Source organism: Saccostrea cucullata, unplaced genomic scaffold (assembly GCF_032062105.1).
Source record: "Saccostrea cucullata isolate Sc308-1 unplaced genomic scaffold, CSIRO_AGI_Scuc_v1 ctg837, whole genome shotgun sequence".
Lineage (NCBI taxonomy): Eukaryota > Metazoa > Mollusca > Bivalvia > Ostreida > Ostreidae > Saccostrea > Saccostrea cuccullata.
In genome coordinates, this window is record NW_026929710.1 from 190,416 (window position 1) to 204,810 (window position 14,395).

The 14,395-nt window shown below is 37.1% G+C and overlaps 1 protein-coding gene across 1 annotated transcript; it reads right to left on the bottom strand.

Annotated features, from left to right (window-relative positions):
• Window positions 1-5,607: 5,607 nt before the first annotated feature.
• On the bottom strand, window positions 5,608-13,643 carry LOC134281953 (SCO-spondin-like). Its single transcript, XM_062764394.1, has 18 exons — window positions 13,406-13,643; window positions 12,194-13,224; window positions 11,892-11,991; window positions 11,711-11,761; window positions 11,429-11,620; window positions 11,086-11,256; window positions 10,744-10,914; window positions 10,206-10,376; window positions 9,599-9,769; window positions 9,065-9,235; window positions 8,760-8,930; window positions 8,446-8,616; window positions 7,930-8,100; window positions 7,665-7,835; window positions 7,233-7,403; window positions 6,748-6,944; window positions 6,308-6,473; window positions 5,608-6,199 (listed from the first exon to the last, which is right to left on the bottom strand). The coding sequence occupies exons 1-18, from the start codon at window positions 13,608-13,610 to the stop codon at window positions 6,132-6,134; spliced, it is 3,720 nt and encodes a 1,239-aa protein (XP_062620378.1). The 5' UTR covers window positions 13,611-13,643; the 3' UTR covers window positions 5,608-6,131.
• Window positions 13,644-14,395: the final 752 nt, after the last annotated feature.

Below are 14,395 nucleotides of genomic sequence, written 5' to 3' on the forward strand. Positions count from 1 at the left end.
TAATAAGGATATTAGATAATTCTAATGTAGCATTATCAATTGTTGAGGGAGAATTAAGATTAGGTCCATTTAAAAGATTATGTAATTTTCTTTGAATGTCCTCTGAATTAAGAGCGGCTTCGAAGCGAGCAGAAGAATCATCAGACCAAATGTAGTTAGGAGATACAGGACTTGAATTGACATCATTCATATCAGATTTAAGACAAAACCTGGCAGATAGTGACCATTGCAACAAACAGTGGCAATCAGACAAAGTAGGTAAAAATTCTGATACTCTAAAATACAATATTTGGTTTAGTATTTTTTCTGAAACCAACACGTAGTCAACTGTGCTACATCCATTTGGTGTAAAACATGTATAATTACCAACTGTATCTCCAAAGGTACGACCATTTAATATTCTCAATTGGTTTGATATACAGAGATCTAATAATTCTTTGCCTCGATTATCTAATTTAGAGTCCATGTTAAGTCGATTAATAATTTGTAAGTCAGCATTGTATCTTGGATCAAGAGGAATAAAATTATCATCATCGTTTTCAATGAAATCAGGTTCTGTAGATACCCTTGCATTGAAATCTCCGCAAAGTAGAATATTACCAAGTGATTTGTAATGAGGTATGTCTTTTTCAATACACTCGAGAATATCATAGTCAATACCTTTGGAATAAGATGAATTTTCCGGGGGGTTATATAGTACACATATGAATAAATCTTGGTCAAAATTGAAAAAATTTTTCTCTAACTTAATCCACTGAAAATCCGATTTTGTATTTTTTAGAATCTTTATATGTGGTTTAAATTCACTTCTACATAGCATGGCTAACCCCCCAAAAGTTCTGTTGTTATGCTTTGATGCAGACCTACAAACAAAATGACAGTAGTGATTTCCTATCTTATGGATACATTGATCATGACCAACATGAGTTTCGGCCAGAAAAACAATATCAAATTTTTCTATCTGTTTGAGAAAAACTGGATCATTCAGTTAGTTATATGACTTGCTCAAAAGACCCCCTACATTCCAGAAGCCCATTTTGACCGATGAATAAACAAAAGATGACTTCATAATCAAAAGTTGAATAAAAAACAAAAAAGTATATATATACTAGGCTTCAAGTATTAAACCTTTTATAAGGTATTTATCTGAACACTAAAATCTAATGTAGACATTGACCTAGCTGCATATTTATATGTTCTCTATATTCAGTGGCAAATAAAAGCACATGAAATTACTATAAATCAATTAAGCATCTCTTATCTGAGAGTGTTAATAATAAGGAATTAAACTCAGAAGCCAAGTTTTCAAGAACTAGACAACACTACAATGTTTTACATTTTACAACATAACATTAATACTTTGTGTAACCCCGACCTCGACCTCTCCTGTTGTTGTGGCGGAATCTAGATCTGGATCTTTCCCGATCTTGGACAGGAATGTTATAGAAAGTGTGAATGGTTTTTTTGATATTGGCTGCTAATAGCGATGTTCCTTTAACTGAAAGATGATATTGGTCTTCTGCAAGAAATTCAGGGGTTGGATTGCCGTCTGTAAGCATGTTACCGTGGTCGCAGAACAACAACATTGGTTCCTCAGACAATCTTTGTTTCAATATTGCATTGGTAATTTGCCCATTGGTATGGTACTCAAGGTTGTCCAGTCTTGGCGTGGCCAGTGAGAGTATTGTGATAGTGTTTTGCCATTTGGATTTAATTGTTTGAATCAAGCTCTCTAGGACATCAACACAGGCCTGTGGCTCCATTTTTGTCAGTTCATTGGTAAGTGGGTGAAGAACTAATATGTCTGGGTGTAGGTTACAGGTTTGGATAAAGTCCCTGGTTTCTTTCATTGTATATTTTATTATTTTGGTGATCTCCGCAACCGGGGTAAGTTTGTTTTCATTGATTCCTTTCACGTTAGATGTCCCAATGAGTAAGATGTTAGGTTTCGCTGCTGCTGTGTCATGCTTTGGCTGAAGATCTCCAACATTGGAGGAGCTCACTGCTTGAGAATAAGACATGGGAGTTTTAAGCTGTTTCTCCATTCTCTCGAGCGTTTCGGTGACATCCATTTTAAATTTATTAAGAGATAGACAGACATCTTTAATCTCTTCTAATTCTCTTGCACACTGATGTAATTTCTTTAAACAGGCATCATTGTTTTGATTGATAAGGGTGACCAAGTAGTTCATGTCCTTTCCTTGGCTGGCCTCAAGCTTGCCTATTGCATCAGTCATGGAACTTTCAAATCTGTGTAGGTTTACTAGATGCTCATCACTACGTTTATCTTGGCTCTGTGCTTGAGCTGCCGTTTTTACTAGTGTTATCTCATCATCAGTTTCGACAACTCTCGACTCATTGTTTGATGACTGATTTTCTGTTTCCGTGTGTTCTACCGATGAATGTGGAAGTTTCAAGTGAAGAATTTGGCCGAGTACACGTTTCAGGATTGGAAAGTGTTTCTCAACGAATAACATGTACTTGCTGCCCTGGGCTCTGATGGTTCCAGTTGTAATAAAAAATGTTACATTGTATGCTAGGCTATTATCCTTCTCTCTTATCTCAATCACAATAGAATTGGCGCTATCATTGGAATCTTCCCAGATTTCAGGTTCATCATACCATTTAATAATGTAGCTATCGCTTTTCCCCAGGTGACCATAGTAAAAGCTATCGAGAGTCTTAATCCACGGGTAAATTCTTTGTAAATTGGTGTGGAAAGCGACCATATTTGCACCCTTTTCGTAAGTTTTCAGATCAACTTCTTCAAATAGCGAGTTTCTTGCTTTACCCGTTCTCTTGTTGAGCTTTTTTGGTAAGCTGGTCAGGGGATATTCATTAATAATTCTGGTCCACGATGAGTCGATAGGCGGTATATCTACAATGTCTGCCATTTTGGCGCGAATCAGTGACAGTGCTCTCTGTCAGACGATAATTTTTAAAATTCTACAATGTTTAAATATTTAAACTGCCGATCGAGTAAAACCTGTAGCACACTTACAAATACAAGTCAAAATTGCAGAAAAGACCTCAAGAATGTTGCTAGAACAATGTCAAAAAGACTTTAGTGTTCACGTTGTTTTTAAAGTCCAACCATATCGGATCTCGAGCCCGAGTTGTTATGTTATGACGTTTCGCTTGAAATCGTTGAGACACAGGGTCACCATTGTTGAATGTGCGCAATACTATATAAATCTTGTGAATAATTTTTCATAGCAGTTATGTCAATTATTTCATTTAATCAGCGTTAAGTCACTGTTTTGGTTCTGGGTTTAACTAGTTAGAATGATCTAACTGTGTCTCGGTACAAGCCCTCACCACAGTTAGAATACGTCCCATATACTTGCAATGTAGCAAATCGGAGCGGATCCGCTCCGAAACGATTTTGAAGAATATAAAAGGATTTGCACTGGAAATAACTACCAAATTAATCAAAACAAACCTTTCTGAGATTGCTTATGCCTTTTATCCCAGAAAATAATCCATCTAAAGACGAAAATCCAATTAATTTTCTCAACGTTTTTTTCTCGCTTCAAATTTACCTGCCATGTTTACATTCGGAACTCTCTAGATTGTTCGTAGTAAATGCACTGAGTTATAGTGAGTACGAGTTATCGCCCATGTTTCTTTTGCTACATCACGAAGACATGGAACGAATTCTATCGTTAACCGGGTCCGTAGGACAATATCATTTTAACGATAGAACGTTCTATCTAGGGTTTAACTGGAACGATGTTCTCCGTAACATAAATATTTTGATGGTGAACACGCATCTGCTATGAGGTGTCTCTGTTTGGTCTCATTTCTGTTTTCTGGACAATGAAGCGACAGTCAGTGGCCTATGCAAGAACCTAAATTTTAACATTGTGTAGTGAAATTCCGTTGATCGAGTTAATAATTATTTAATAAATACAAAAATAGTCTTTTAAATCCAATGTTATTTCCTGTGTTCGGAAAATGCTTCAAAACGTTCAGAGGATCTAAAGCAGCAGATGTAGCGAAAGTATATAAGCGGGCTTAATTATTCGAAGGTGAATTGCATTCAGCTTAAAGCTGTCACATAGGGAAAAGAGTACCAATTAATTTCCCATAGAACTCTATACAAACCTTATGCCCTCCCAGTAATTTATCAATTCCCTTTCACACAAATCTCTGATATCATTTGAAAGTTCGTTCTAAGCACTTATTAAAATCACGGAAACAAATATACCGTTCCGCGGCGTTTATAGGTCAAATTTGCAGTTATTTAGAACTTACAGCGATCGGCAGTAAATGACACCCTGTCAAAAATTCCAATCCCCACTCCTACAATCTCCCCTGGTATTTTTATAATTTCTGTAATATTTCTTCATTCCATCATTTATTCCAAACATTAATATTTTTACTTTAAAATGAAAATATTTACAATACCTGAATTCAGCCAATCAGTTAATGCCTACCCATTTAGTACTCTGCTTCATCTCGTTCAACCAGGAAATGATGTAAAAATCTGGGCCTTTTGGTACTCTTTTTCCATAAGAAGAAGAGACATCGCTAGGTAAGGTATTTGTTTATCTCATTTTTGGTGTCTCGAAGTACTGCAGAATGTACATTTAAGTGACATAAATTCATTTCTGAAAGGTTCATAAGAGACTTTTAGAGAGTAAAATATAGGAGTGTTTGAAACCCAATGTTTAAAACCACAGATGTGGCAGATACATTTAGTACTTAGGGTTCCAGACTAGATTGACTCAGAACACATACATATTCAGCAATCAAGGAAAATTAAATCAATATCGAAGATAAGTTAAGGGGTCCCGACCCTCTGCTATCAAATTTCACTCAGAAAATTTAATATTTCTAATGTTGATTTTCATGAACAACAATAACATTTGAGCCACATGGAAAATAGTTTGATGTAAGAAGTGCAGCTTATTTTTTCAGAAATGATTTTTATTTCAGATCAGGATATCAGAAAACATCATGAAGCGATGCTTCCTAAGTCAGAAAATTACAATGTTGTATGTGGTTGTAAGAAAAAATACATCTGTGAGGAGGAGTTATCTTTCTTCAAAAATTTTCTTCATATAAAAAAAATGTCATACTTATAAAAAATTCTGTATTAAGTACTTGAAACATTAAACCATTATTAAAATGGACTTTTAAAAAATACAACTTGCTTTTGAAGTAGGATTTAAATGTTTTATTGTTAAATATAATAAAAAAAAATTAGTAAGAGATTGGCAAAAGAAATAGAAAGTAATGTTTCCATCATATGTTAGATTTCATCGAATTGACTACTCAGAGGTTTAAATTAGGAAATTCTAAATAAAAAAAAAAAACTGTACTACTATATTACATTATTTTGTACTCTGACTGTCTCTGAGAGTTGTCTGTCATATCAGAGGGTCGGTACCCCTTAAAATCGTTGTGTTGTTGATTTATACTGATTGTGTTCTTTATCTATTAAATCCAATCAGTCACCAAATGACATAAAGAAAAGTATATATTATATCAGATTCTATACTTCATTCCTGGTCTTTATTTAATGACCAATTATCGAAAACAACAACAGTTTTTGCTCAACATTCAATGTAAAAGATAAACAAGTAAGAATGTAACATCACATATATAGCCTAAGCATTCCCACAACTAGCTACCATAGTTAGAATTAAGGTGAAATTTGAAAAATAACAATGAATATCCAAAATTCATATTACCGAATGAAAAATATCATGATAAAAAACTTCAACAAACATTGAAGAGAATCTTTTTATATGCAACAATGTTCAGATTCATATAAAATCAAATTTGAATCAGTTCAGAGTGATATAGTGCGCCATGTTCTCGTTATACCTACACAATAACGAATTTTGTAGACAGGGCTGACCTTTAAGTAAGGGACAAGTCCTGCCTCTGTCCTACCATACAAAACTTTTAACTGCATGCACGATTCTTCCATCTTGGTTGTCTTGCCTTGGCCTTTTGATAACTTTGTTCTGTCCTCGGTGTACATGTATTTTCTGTAGTTTTTAAAACTATAGTACACTACCAACCTAATGTCGAGTTCAAATTTGATTTCATATGAAATCTTTGGATATATAATGCGATAAAATTCTGTATGATACGAGTCGGTCCTCCTCTTCTGCTTGTTACAACATTTGATACAGTGCCAACATCAATAAGAACAGAACCATGAATGGTGACGTCACTATCTCCGCTGAAATACGTCAACACAATCAGTATAATATTTATATTCTGAGTTCTGAACCAATAAATGTACTCTTACAATATTAGAAAAAAAATTGAAGACATAAACTTTACCAACCTGAACCGTTTTCTGCACACATGGCGATCACCGCACCAGAACATCCGGCGTAACCGACTGTTTCGTCACTTCCGTCGTCACAATCGTTTGAGCAATCACAAACAAATGATTTGTCTATACACGTGATGCCTCCTGACTGACACGTGAACCAACCTGTGGGACATAACTGAAATAGAACAATCACATCGAGTGGTCTATCATAATGATTAATTGCATATGTATACACAATTCATTCTAACCTCCAATTCCATTGTATGTCAGTCAGTGTTCATCTTTGCTATTGCTAGCTAAAACATGGATAATATATCTCTTCTCTTCGTCATGTATTTCTGACTAAGTATAATCAGATCTATCTAGATCTGCGCCTCTAGTGCCTGCATACTCGTTTGTAGAAGTTAGTTCCGTTTTACCTGCGCGTTCTGCTTCTCTAAATACCTTACCTGTACATAAGTTCCCGCAGCTGGTGTCGGACAAAACTGACTGTTGCAGTCTCCCAGTTCTTTCAAAGACCCGGAACACGATTTCCCACCATTAGCCGGTTTGGGGTTGGAGCATGTGCGAGCACGTGATCTTTTCCCGCCACCACAAGACACAGAGCAAGATCCCCAGGCTCCCCATGTACTCCACGCCCCATCAACTGCGAAATTACAATATAAAGAGGTCAATGTACATGTATCCTCATCTCATAACGCCCTACGTTATCCATCGAAAGTGTCATTTGATTAAGTTTTATTTTTTTATACTTCTGTATAATATACATTCGATGAAGTTCGTAGAAGACATTTTGGGGTATTGTATTGTTTTTATTCAAATGAATGTAAATGCAAGAATCCCCCCCCCTAAAAAAAAGATATGGGAAGTAAAACATCTTTTTTATTATTTAAATTTATTTCAATTGAATTGTTTATCTCCGGACCAAACTTACTGATGCAGACTTGTGTGTTACAGTCTTGATTCTGACTTGTTGCCCCTGAACATGGTGCACCGCCATATTGTGGAGTTGGATTAGAACAACTGCGCGTGCGCACCTGTGTTCCTCCGCCACAAGTTACGGCGCAGGTACCCCAGGATCCCCAGTTAGAGAAACCACCATCAACTAATCAGAACAAAAATAAACAAAAGGGCACAGATTAAAAATCAATTAAAGACATTATACTTTTAGGATGTTACGCTACATACATGATCACAAATTTACCGCAGAATTTTGCCATAGCATGTAAGACATACAAAAGCAATTCAAGAAATCCGTTTAATCTTACACCTGCGGATTGAAGAGGAATAATGCAGATTATGCGAATACTCCCCCTCTCATTTCGAGCGGTAGGTTAATATTAAGGCTGCTTAATAATATGCATACTTGGACAGTGCTGAGTGTTGCAGGTTTGACTGGATGTTCTTGATCCAGCGCAGTCCAGTCCTCCGTATTGAGGGGTGGGACTAGAACAACTTCTTGATCGCCTCTGTGTTCCTCCCCCACACGTTACCGTGCAAGATCCCCATCTCGACCACGAATTCCAGGCTCCATTGACTGAAATTCATTGATTACATCAGATTCTCAAGATTTGTAATGCATGTGTGTATGAAATTTCAAAACATGGCTTTTTGAGGTAGTCTGTGCTTACTTGGGCAGTTTTGTGTGTTACATCGTTGAGTGTCGGAAGAGAACCCAGAACAATAAGCTCCGCCATATTGTGGAGTGGGGTTACTACAAGATCGGGATCGGGATTGGACTCCGCCTCCACACGTCTCTGTACAGGTAGCCCAGGATCCCCAGCCGGCCCAGAAACCGTCAACTTAAAATACATATATACATGTACATTTTACGATTCATGTTTTTTTTTCTTTCAGTTTACCTACTACAGATACAGATTGATTAGTACAGGATCCCAGTATCATTCCGCCACTGTTATATCGGTAAGTATTAATAAAATCTTGCTTTGGCCTATATCACCATATATGCATATGAGAAACTATTCTGTGATAAAATTTGTCTCCAGTCATTACCAACAGTTCTGTTTACAGGAAATTTTTCGTCCCGTTTTATTTCGCGTCTTTCGTCTATGTCAATCAGATTAAAAACGGGTGAAACTAAAGATGACATTAGTTAAATACAACAGTACTACAGTTACTGGTCTTACTTGGACAGTGATGTGTGTTGCAGCTCCTTGAAGAAGTTGTTTGTCCCACACAGTCTTTTCCGAGGTACTGAGGTTGGGGGTTGGTACATGACCTACTTCTGACCTGAGTCCCTCCCCCGCAGGTCACGGTACAGGACCCGTATCTCCCCCACGAGGTCCAGGCTCCATCAACTGGATAAGATGAAATACATTGAACATACTGACGAGTCCCACAATGCGGGTAACCAATGGAAATAGAAAAAGTTTCAAAAATGTAAGTAAACTTTGCAGATCTCATTTGTTCAATATGCATAGGTCCTATTTGAAAAACATACTTGGACAGAAGTGGGTGTTACACTGTCTAGAAGAGCTAGAAGATCCGGGACAGTTCTTTCCTAGATATCTTGGTGCCGGATTTGAGCAGGACCTGCTTCGTCTCTGTGTGCCACCACCACACGTAACTGTGCAAGATCCATAGGATCCCCAAGACGCCCATTTGCCATCAACTGTGCAAAAATTCAAAAAAGATAGATGATTTGCATGGAGTGGGCAGATTGTTGTTAAAACAGAATAACGTAGATCTTTGTTATTGAAACTTCACAAAATTTAACTTCACATTCATTTTCCACACTCAACATACTTGGACAATTGTGTGTGTTACAATCTCGTGAAGAGCTAGAAGACCCTGGACAGTCCTTTCCCAGATATTTTGGGGCCGGATTTGAACAGGTCCTGGATCTTCTCTGTGTGCCACCGCCGCACGTGATGGAACACGATCCGTAGGATCCCCATGATCCCCATTTACCATCAACTGGGAAAAGGAATTTTAAAATTATTTTTAGAGGTAAGTTATTAAAAAAAATTGTTTGTAGATCTAATGAATGTAATAACATCATTATCATAACTACTGAATTCGAAAAGAGAAAAAAAACTGAACGTTATGAGAAAGTAACAGACATATCACTGAATAATGAACGGTTGAAAAGCTAAATCAGTATGTTCTTGATAATTTTTTTAGATTATATATCTCTATTCGCCAATGATCATGAACAATTTTATCATTTTAAACCTTAAAAAGTGGGTGAAGATTTTGGAAATATACTAGTAAGTACTCATTGAAGTTATCACAAAAAGATGCTAATAAGGTGTCTGAGCAAGTAGGTCTAAACCTTACTAGGGCAGTAGTGTGTGTTACAACTCCTTGTTGAGGTAGTGGATCCAGAACAAGATTTCCCGCCATATCGAGGGGCGGGGTTAGAGCAGGACCGACTTCTGGTTTGTCTTCCTCCGCCACAGGTCAAAGTGCATAACCCATAAGATCCCCACGATCCCCACTTACCGTCAACTGGAGAGAAACGTATGATGATTGATTGTATGTTAACGATTTTTACCTATGACATTTACTCTTCTGGAGAAATTATCGAAAATAAAGATTCTAGGTCCTCCTCAGTGATCGATAAATAAGGAAAATAAGAAAATCAAAGTACAGAGTATACTACATGTACCTATACAGAGTTTATCAAGATTCAAGAATGACTTTTTTGAAGAAGGTTAGGGCGAGATAAATGAAAAATGAAAGCATGAAGTTTCCTCTTTGAAACTTGGTTTGTATGATGTTTTAATATAATGCTCTGCCTGTCATCTAATGGAAATGTTAACAGGGCTATTTCTGCTGTTCCTGCATTTTGTGAACCAAGCTTTCTTTAAAAAAACATTGAGTTGATAGAAACATACTTGATCTGATACATTTATACCATTTCATGATACGTTTGCTATCTTACTTGGACAACTAGCTGTGTTGCAGCTGCGAGACGAAGTCCCAGAACCGGCGCAAGATTTTCCGCCATATCGAGGGGCGGGGTTGCTACAGCTTCTGCTTCTGGTTTGTGTGCCACCACCACAGGTCAAGGAACAGGAGCCATGCGAGCCCCAGGAACCCCACTTTCCGTCAACTGATAAAATAAGATAATTTTTCCCATGTTTACCCCTTTATCCCTTGGATAATATCATTGGATATTTTTTTCATATCCCACAGTTATGACGTCACAATGTGTTTATTATTTTTGCCTGAGTATGATAAATCAAAATAAGTGGATTTTTTTTTTAAAAACTGTACAACATTGATTGATGGTGTATTAAACACGGGATAAAAAAATTTTTCTCATGATTTGAGGTTTTATATCATTTTTATCCAAAGAAGAATACTAGCTCCTAGAAAATTTCGATGGTGAATTTTTAAAATTGTCAAATTTTGCAAGAATGACTTCCTATGTCAAAAAATAAATGACTAATTTTGCAGAGGTGTTCTAAATCACTCACTAGGACAGTTGTGAGTGTTACAACTTTGAGACGATGAAGTGGATCCAGAACAAGATCTTCCGCCATATCTAGGGGCGGGATTAGAGCAAGAGCGACTTCTTGATTGTGTCCCTCCACCACAAGTTTTAGAACAGGACCCGTAGGATCCCCAGGATCCCCATTTACCGTCAACTGAAATAAATGAACAATAATAATTAGACTCGTTTGAGCTTGTTCAAGATTTGCTTGATATTCTTCGATATCTTTATACCGTTATGAGCTCTTTTCAAATACGTGTCTTGTTAAAATCTAAAAAAAAAAAAAAACAAAGATGGTTAGAATGAATTTTCAGAAAAAACTTACTTGGACAAGCAGACAAAGTGCAAGTTGCAGTCGATGAAGTGCTTCCAGGGCAGTTACTTCCGCCTCCTGCAGGAGCAGGGTTGTTACAGGATCTTGAGCGGGATTTCGAACCACTTCCGCAAGTCACAGAGCATGCACCATACGACCCCCAGGATCCCCACTTTCCATCCACTAGAATTAATCATTGATATATGAATTACTTTCTGCAACAAATATTTTTTAAAAATGTTATAATTCGAGTCGAACAAGAAAAAATATGCGAAACTTTGAAATTGTATCTTTTCAAAAGAGTTCGAAAACATGATCTGTTGAATTAATAATGATGATGATCATAGACTCATACCTCTGCATGGATTGGTTGGTGAGCAAGTCGAAGTTTGAGTCCCTGAACCTGCGCACTGTTTTCCATCGTAAGCAGGAGCCGGGTTGGAACAGCTTCGGGTTCTGGTTTGAGTTCCAGATACCCTACGAGACGTTGGCTGACACGTCACCGAGCATGCGCTGTAGGAAGTCCAACTAGCCCAGTTACCGTCAACTAAAATCGATATAAATGGTCAGTCAACATGCTTTTATAGAATCAAATACAGACGTTTTTTTTTCTGTGAAATCTCAACGAAAGACTCACTTGGTGGAGGTTTAGCGCAGTCTTCATTAATCTTTCCATCGCCGTCATCATCTGTCAGCAAAAAACAAATGATGTGGCTAATTAAATAAACGACATAAATGAAGTAGCAGTAATAATAGACACGTGTAATAATCGTAGACTTGAAAACTTGAGTATATTTTGTCTACACTGTAATTCTGACCTTTGTTTTTGTTTTCTGGAGTACACAATTCTTCATCAATCTTGCCGTCACAATCGTTGTCAATACCGTCGCCCGTCACAGTCGGCGTAGGAATACAAATCTTTAAGTACACATTAATACTATACGCTGATACAAATAGCGCAGTTCAAGTTTTATTCAGGTTTCTTCCTCTCGCACACAATTTCATTTTTAAAAGTTATAAAAACATCATTTTCACTTTTAAAAACGTTGAAATAAATAAATAAATAAACATTTTCTGTCTCATATGATAAAGAAAGTTAAAAACAAAACTTTCGACTTACAGCATTTACTTTGGCCATTCTCATGCCAGTGGTAAACCCATATGTTTCATAAGGAGCTTTTCCGTATAGAAACCCTCCAAAAATAGCAATAGGAGACGTGTGACGAACTGTGTGAGTCCCCTCAGGTATAGAGATGTATCCCCCCACTAGAGTCGTCCCAGAGATCCGCTTGAAGGCGGTGTTGGTGGGAAAAGCTTTGCCGTTAATTCTCAGACCGGACGCTTCCTTTTCCTCAACAATGAACATGAAGTAATTTTCATAGGATCCGGCAGAATATTTGGGCGTAGCGAACGTATAGTCAGCACCGTACTGTTCACATGGAGGAATGATCATCATGGCCGGGTCAGATGGTTCAGAGGAACTTACCTGGGATTGGACAAATTGGACAAGCATGATAGGTTTGTCTGCCACTACCCTACAATAGGCTTTGGAGGAGATGAGCTTCTGTACCACGCCTCCCGCTTTAGATATTGTAAATGATGACGAGTAGCCACCCGATATCGTGACTCTGGTGTTATCCTCGCTGGCAATGAATTTAAAGTAATCCCCGACGGTTCTCTTCGGAATTGGGACAGTTGCGAACTTTTTACCCCAGGTGTTGACGGGAGTCATGTGTTCTACCAAATGATCCTGAGAATTGCCTATGCCTATTTTTGTTTTCTTGTTTCCAGAGAAAACGGATATCTTTTTATTCGAGGTGATTTTACTTCCGCTCAGGTCGCCAGTGGTGATAAGCTGCCAAGTGTCGAATTTGTTCAGATTCTCTGTTATGGAGTTGCCTTTTTTATAATTCTTTCTGTTATAGGTAACATACCTACTTCCCATGTATTGTCCCAGTGTAACAGTGACTTTCGTGGAATCTTCTACCCCGACAACCAGTAACTCACATTGCCTGTATGGAGGGTACCACGTGACAACATAATATTCATCGGATAAAACATCAGTGGGAAGGCCCACAAAACCATCATTGGAATAATGTTCTTTGTTAACGCCATAAACCACAATCTCGTCCGAGGCGGTGACCCAGATACCTTTCAAATGAATAAGATGCATATTTTGAAATTAACATTTTAACTTATTAACCTTTTGACTATAAATGTAATGATTCTAAAATTGGGATCAAACTTGTATACATGTAAATTGAGAAAATCAACCAAAAAAAAAAAGACAGAAAAAGGAAAGAAATTAAAAATAGAGATATTTCAGAGTTACCTTTGCTGCCTTTCGCTGATCCAATCATTCTTATTTTGTAATTTAAGAGGATTTGTTTAACTTGACCAGCTGTTATAGAGAAGGAAGCGGAGATTTTAGGGTTGGAACACTTTGGGGAGTCTACTTTTACACTAACTGTCGTCGTACGGGCGGTGGTGATGAAGAGCTCGCACTGGAGATTACCTCCCATGATGTAGTTATCCATAAAACCAATGACAAACTCTTTACCGCGATTATCAGGCGCTCCTGAAGAAAAAAATTGAATAGATAAAAAAATAAATAACAGTGTTTTAACAATAGCAGTCATTTGTCAATTCATATTAATTTCATTATTTACATCCATATAATTGCAATTATGTGATATATTAAGCTTATATTTATTATCCCCCTCCCACATCTCCTCGCTAAAGGAGAAAAAAACGTTTGAAATTGGACAGTAACTGTCTTCCTTTTTTATGCCCACGGCCATTAAGCGAATATTCTGGGGTATATAGTTTTTGTCGTGTCCGTCTGTCTGTCTGTCAGATTTGTTTGTTCACGAAGAGTTTAATCTTGCATATAACGTAGGATTTTGTGGAGCAATGACTTTCATATTTCATAAGTGTATTCTTTGTGACAAGACCTTTCTTTGGAAACCACCAAATTTGACCTGTTAACCTTGACCTTGGACATTGATCCACTTTTACACAAAAATTCCAAACTTTTACTTTTACTATAACTTTTGAACATTAGATGCTAGGACTTTCGTTCTTCAAATATGTGTTTTTTGTGCCAAGACCTTTTATTGGATAAAAAACAACTTTGACCCTTTGACCTTGATATCTGAGATTGACGTACTTTTAAAAATATTAACCTTGGCCATAACTTTTGAACGGTTAGGTGTAGAGCTTTAATACTGCATATATCATGTATTATATAATCCTTGTAACAAGAACTTTTGAAAAACAACAACTTTGACCCTTTTAACTTGACCCTGGAGTTTTAACTAAC

Bases quoted from the DNA above. Each gene is read 5' to 3' on its own strand.
- LOC134281953 (XM_062764394.1), bottom strand. From the start codon at position 13,610: ATGGATAACTACATCATGGGAGGTAATCTCCAGTGCGAGCTCTTCATC. The intron at 11,621-11,710 runs GTGAGTCTTTCG...TATCGATTTTAG, and splicing joins CTGCGCTAAACCTCCACCAA to TTGACGGTAACTGGGCTAGT. The intron at 6,474-6,747 runs GTAAGGTATTTA...GTTCTATTTCAG, and splicing joins CTGCGGGAACTTATGTACAG to TTATGTCCCACAGGTTGGTT.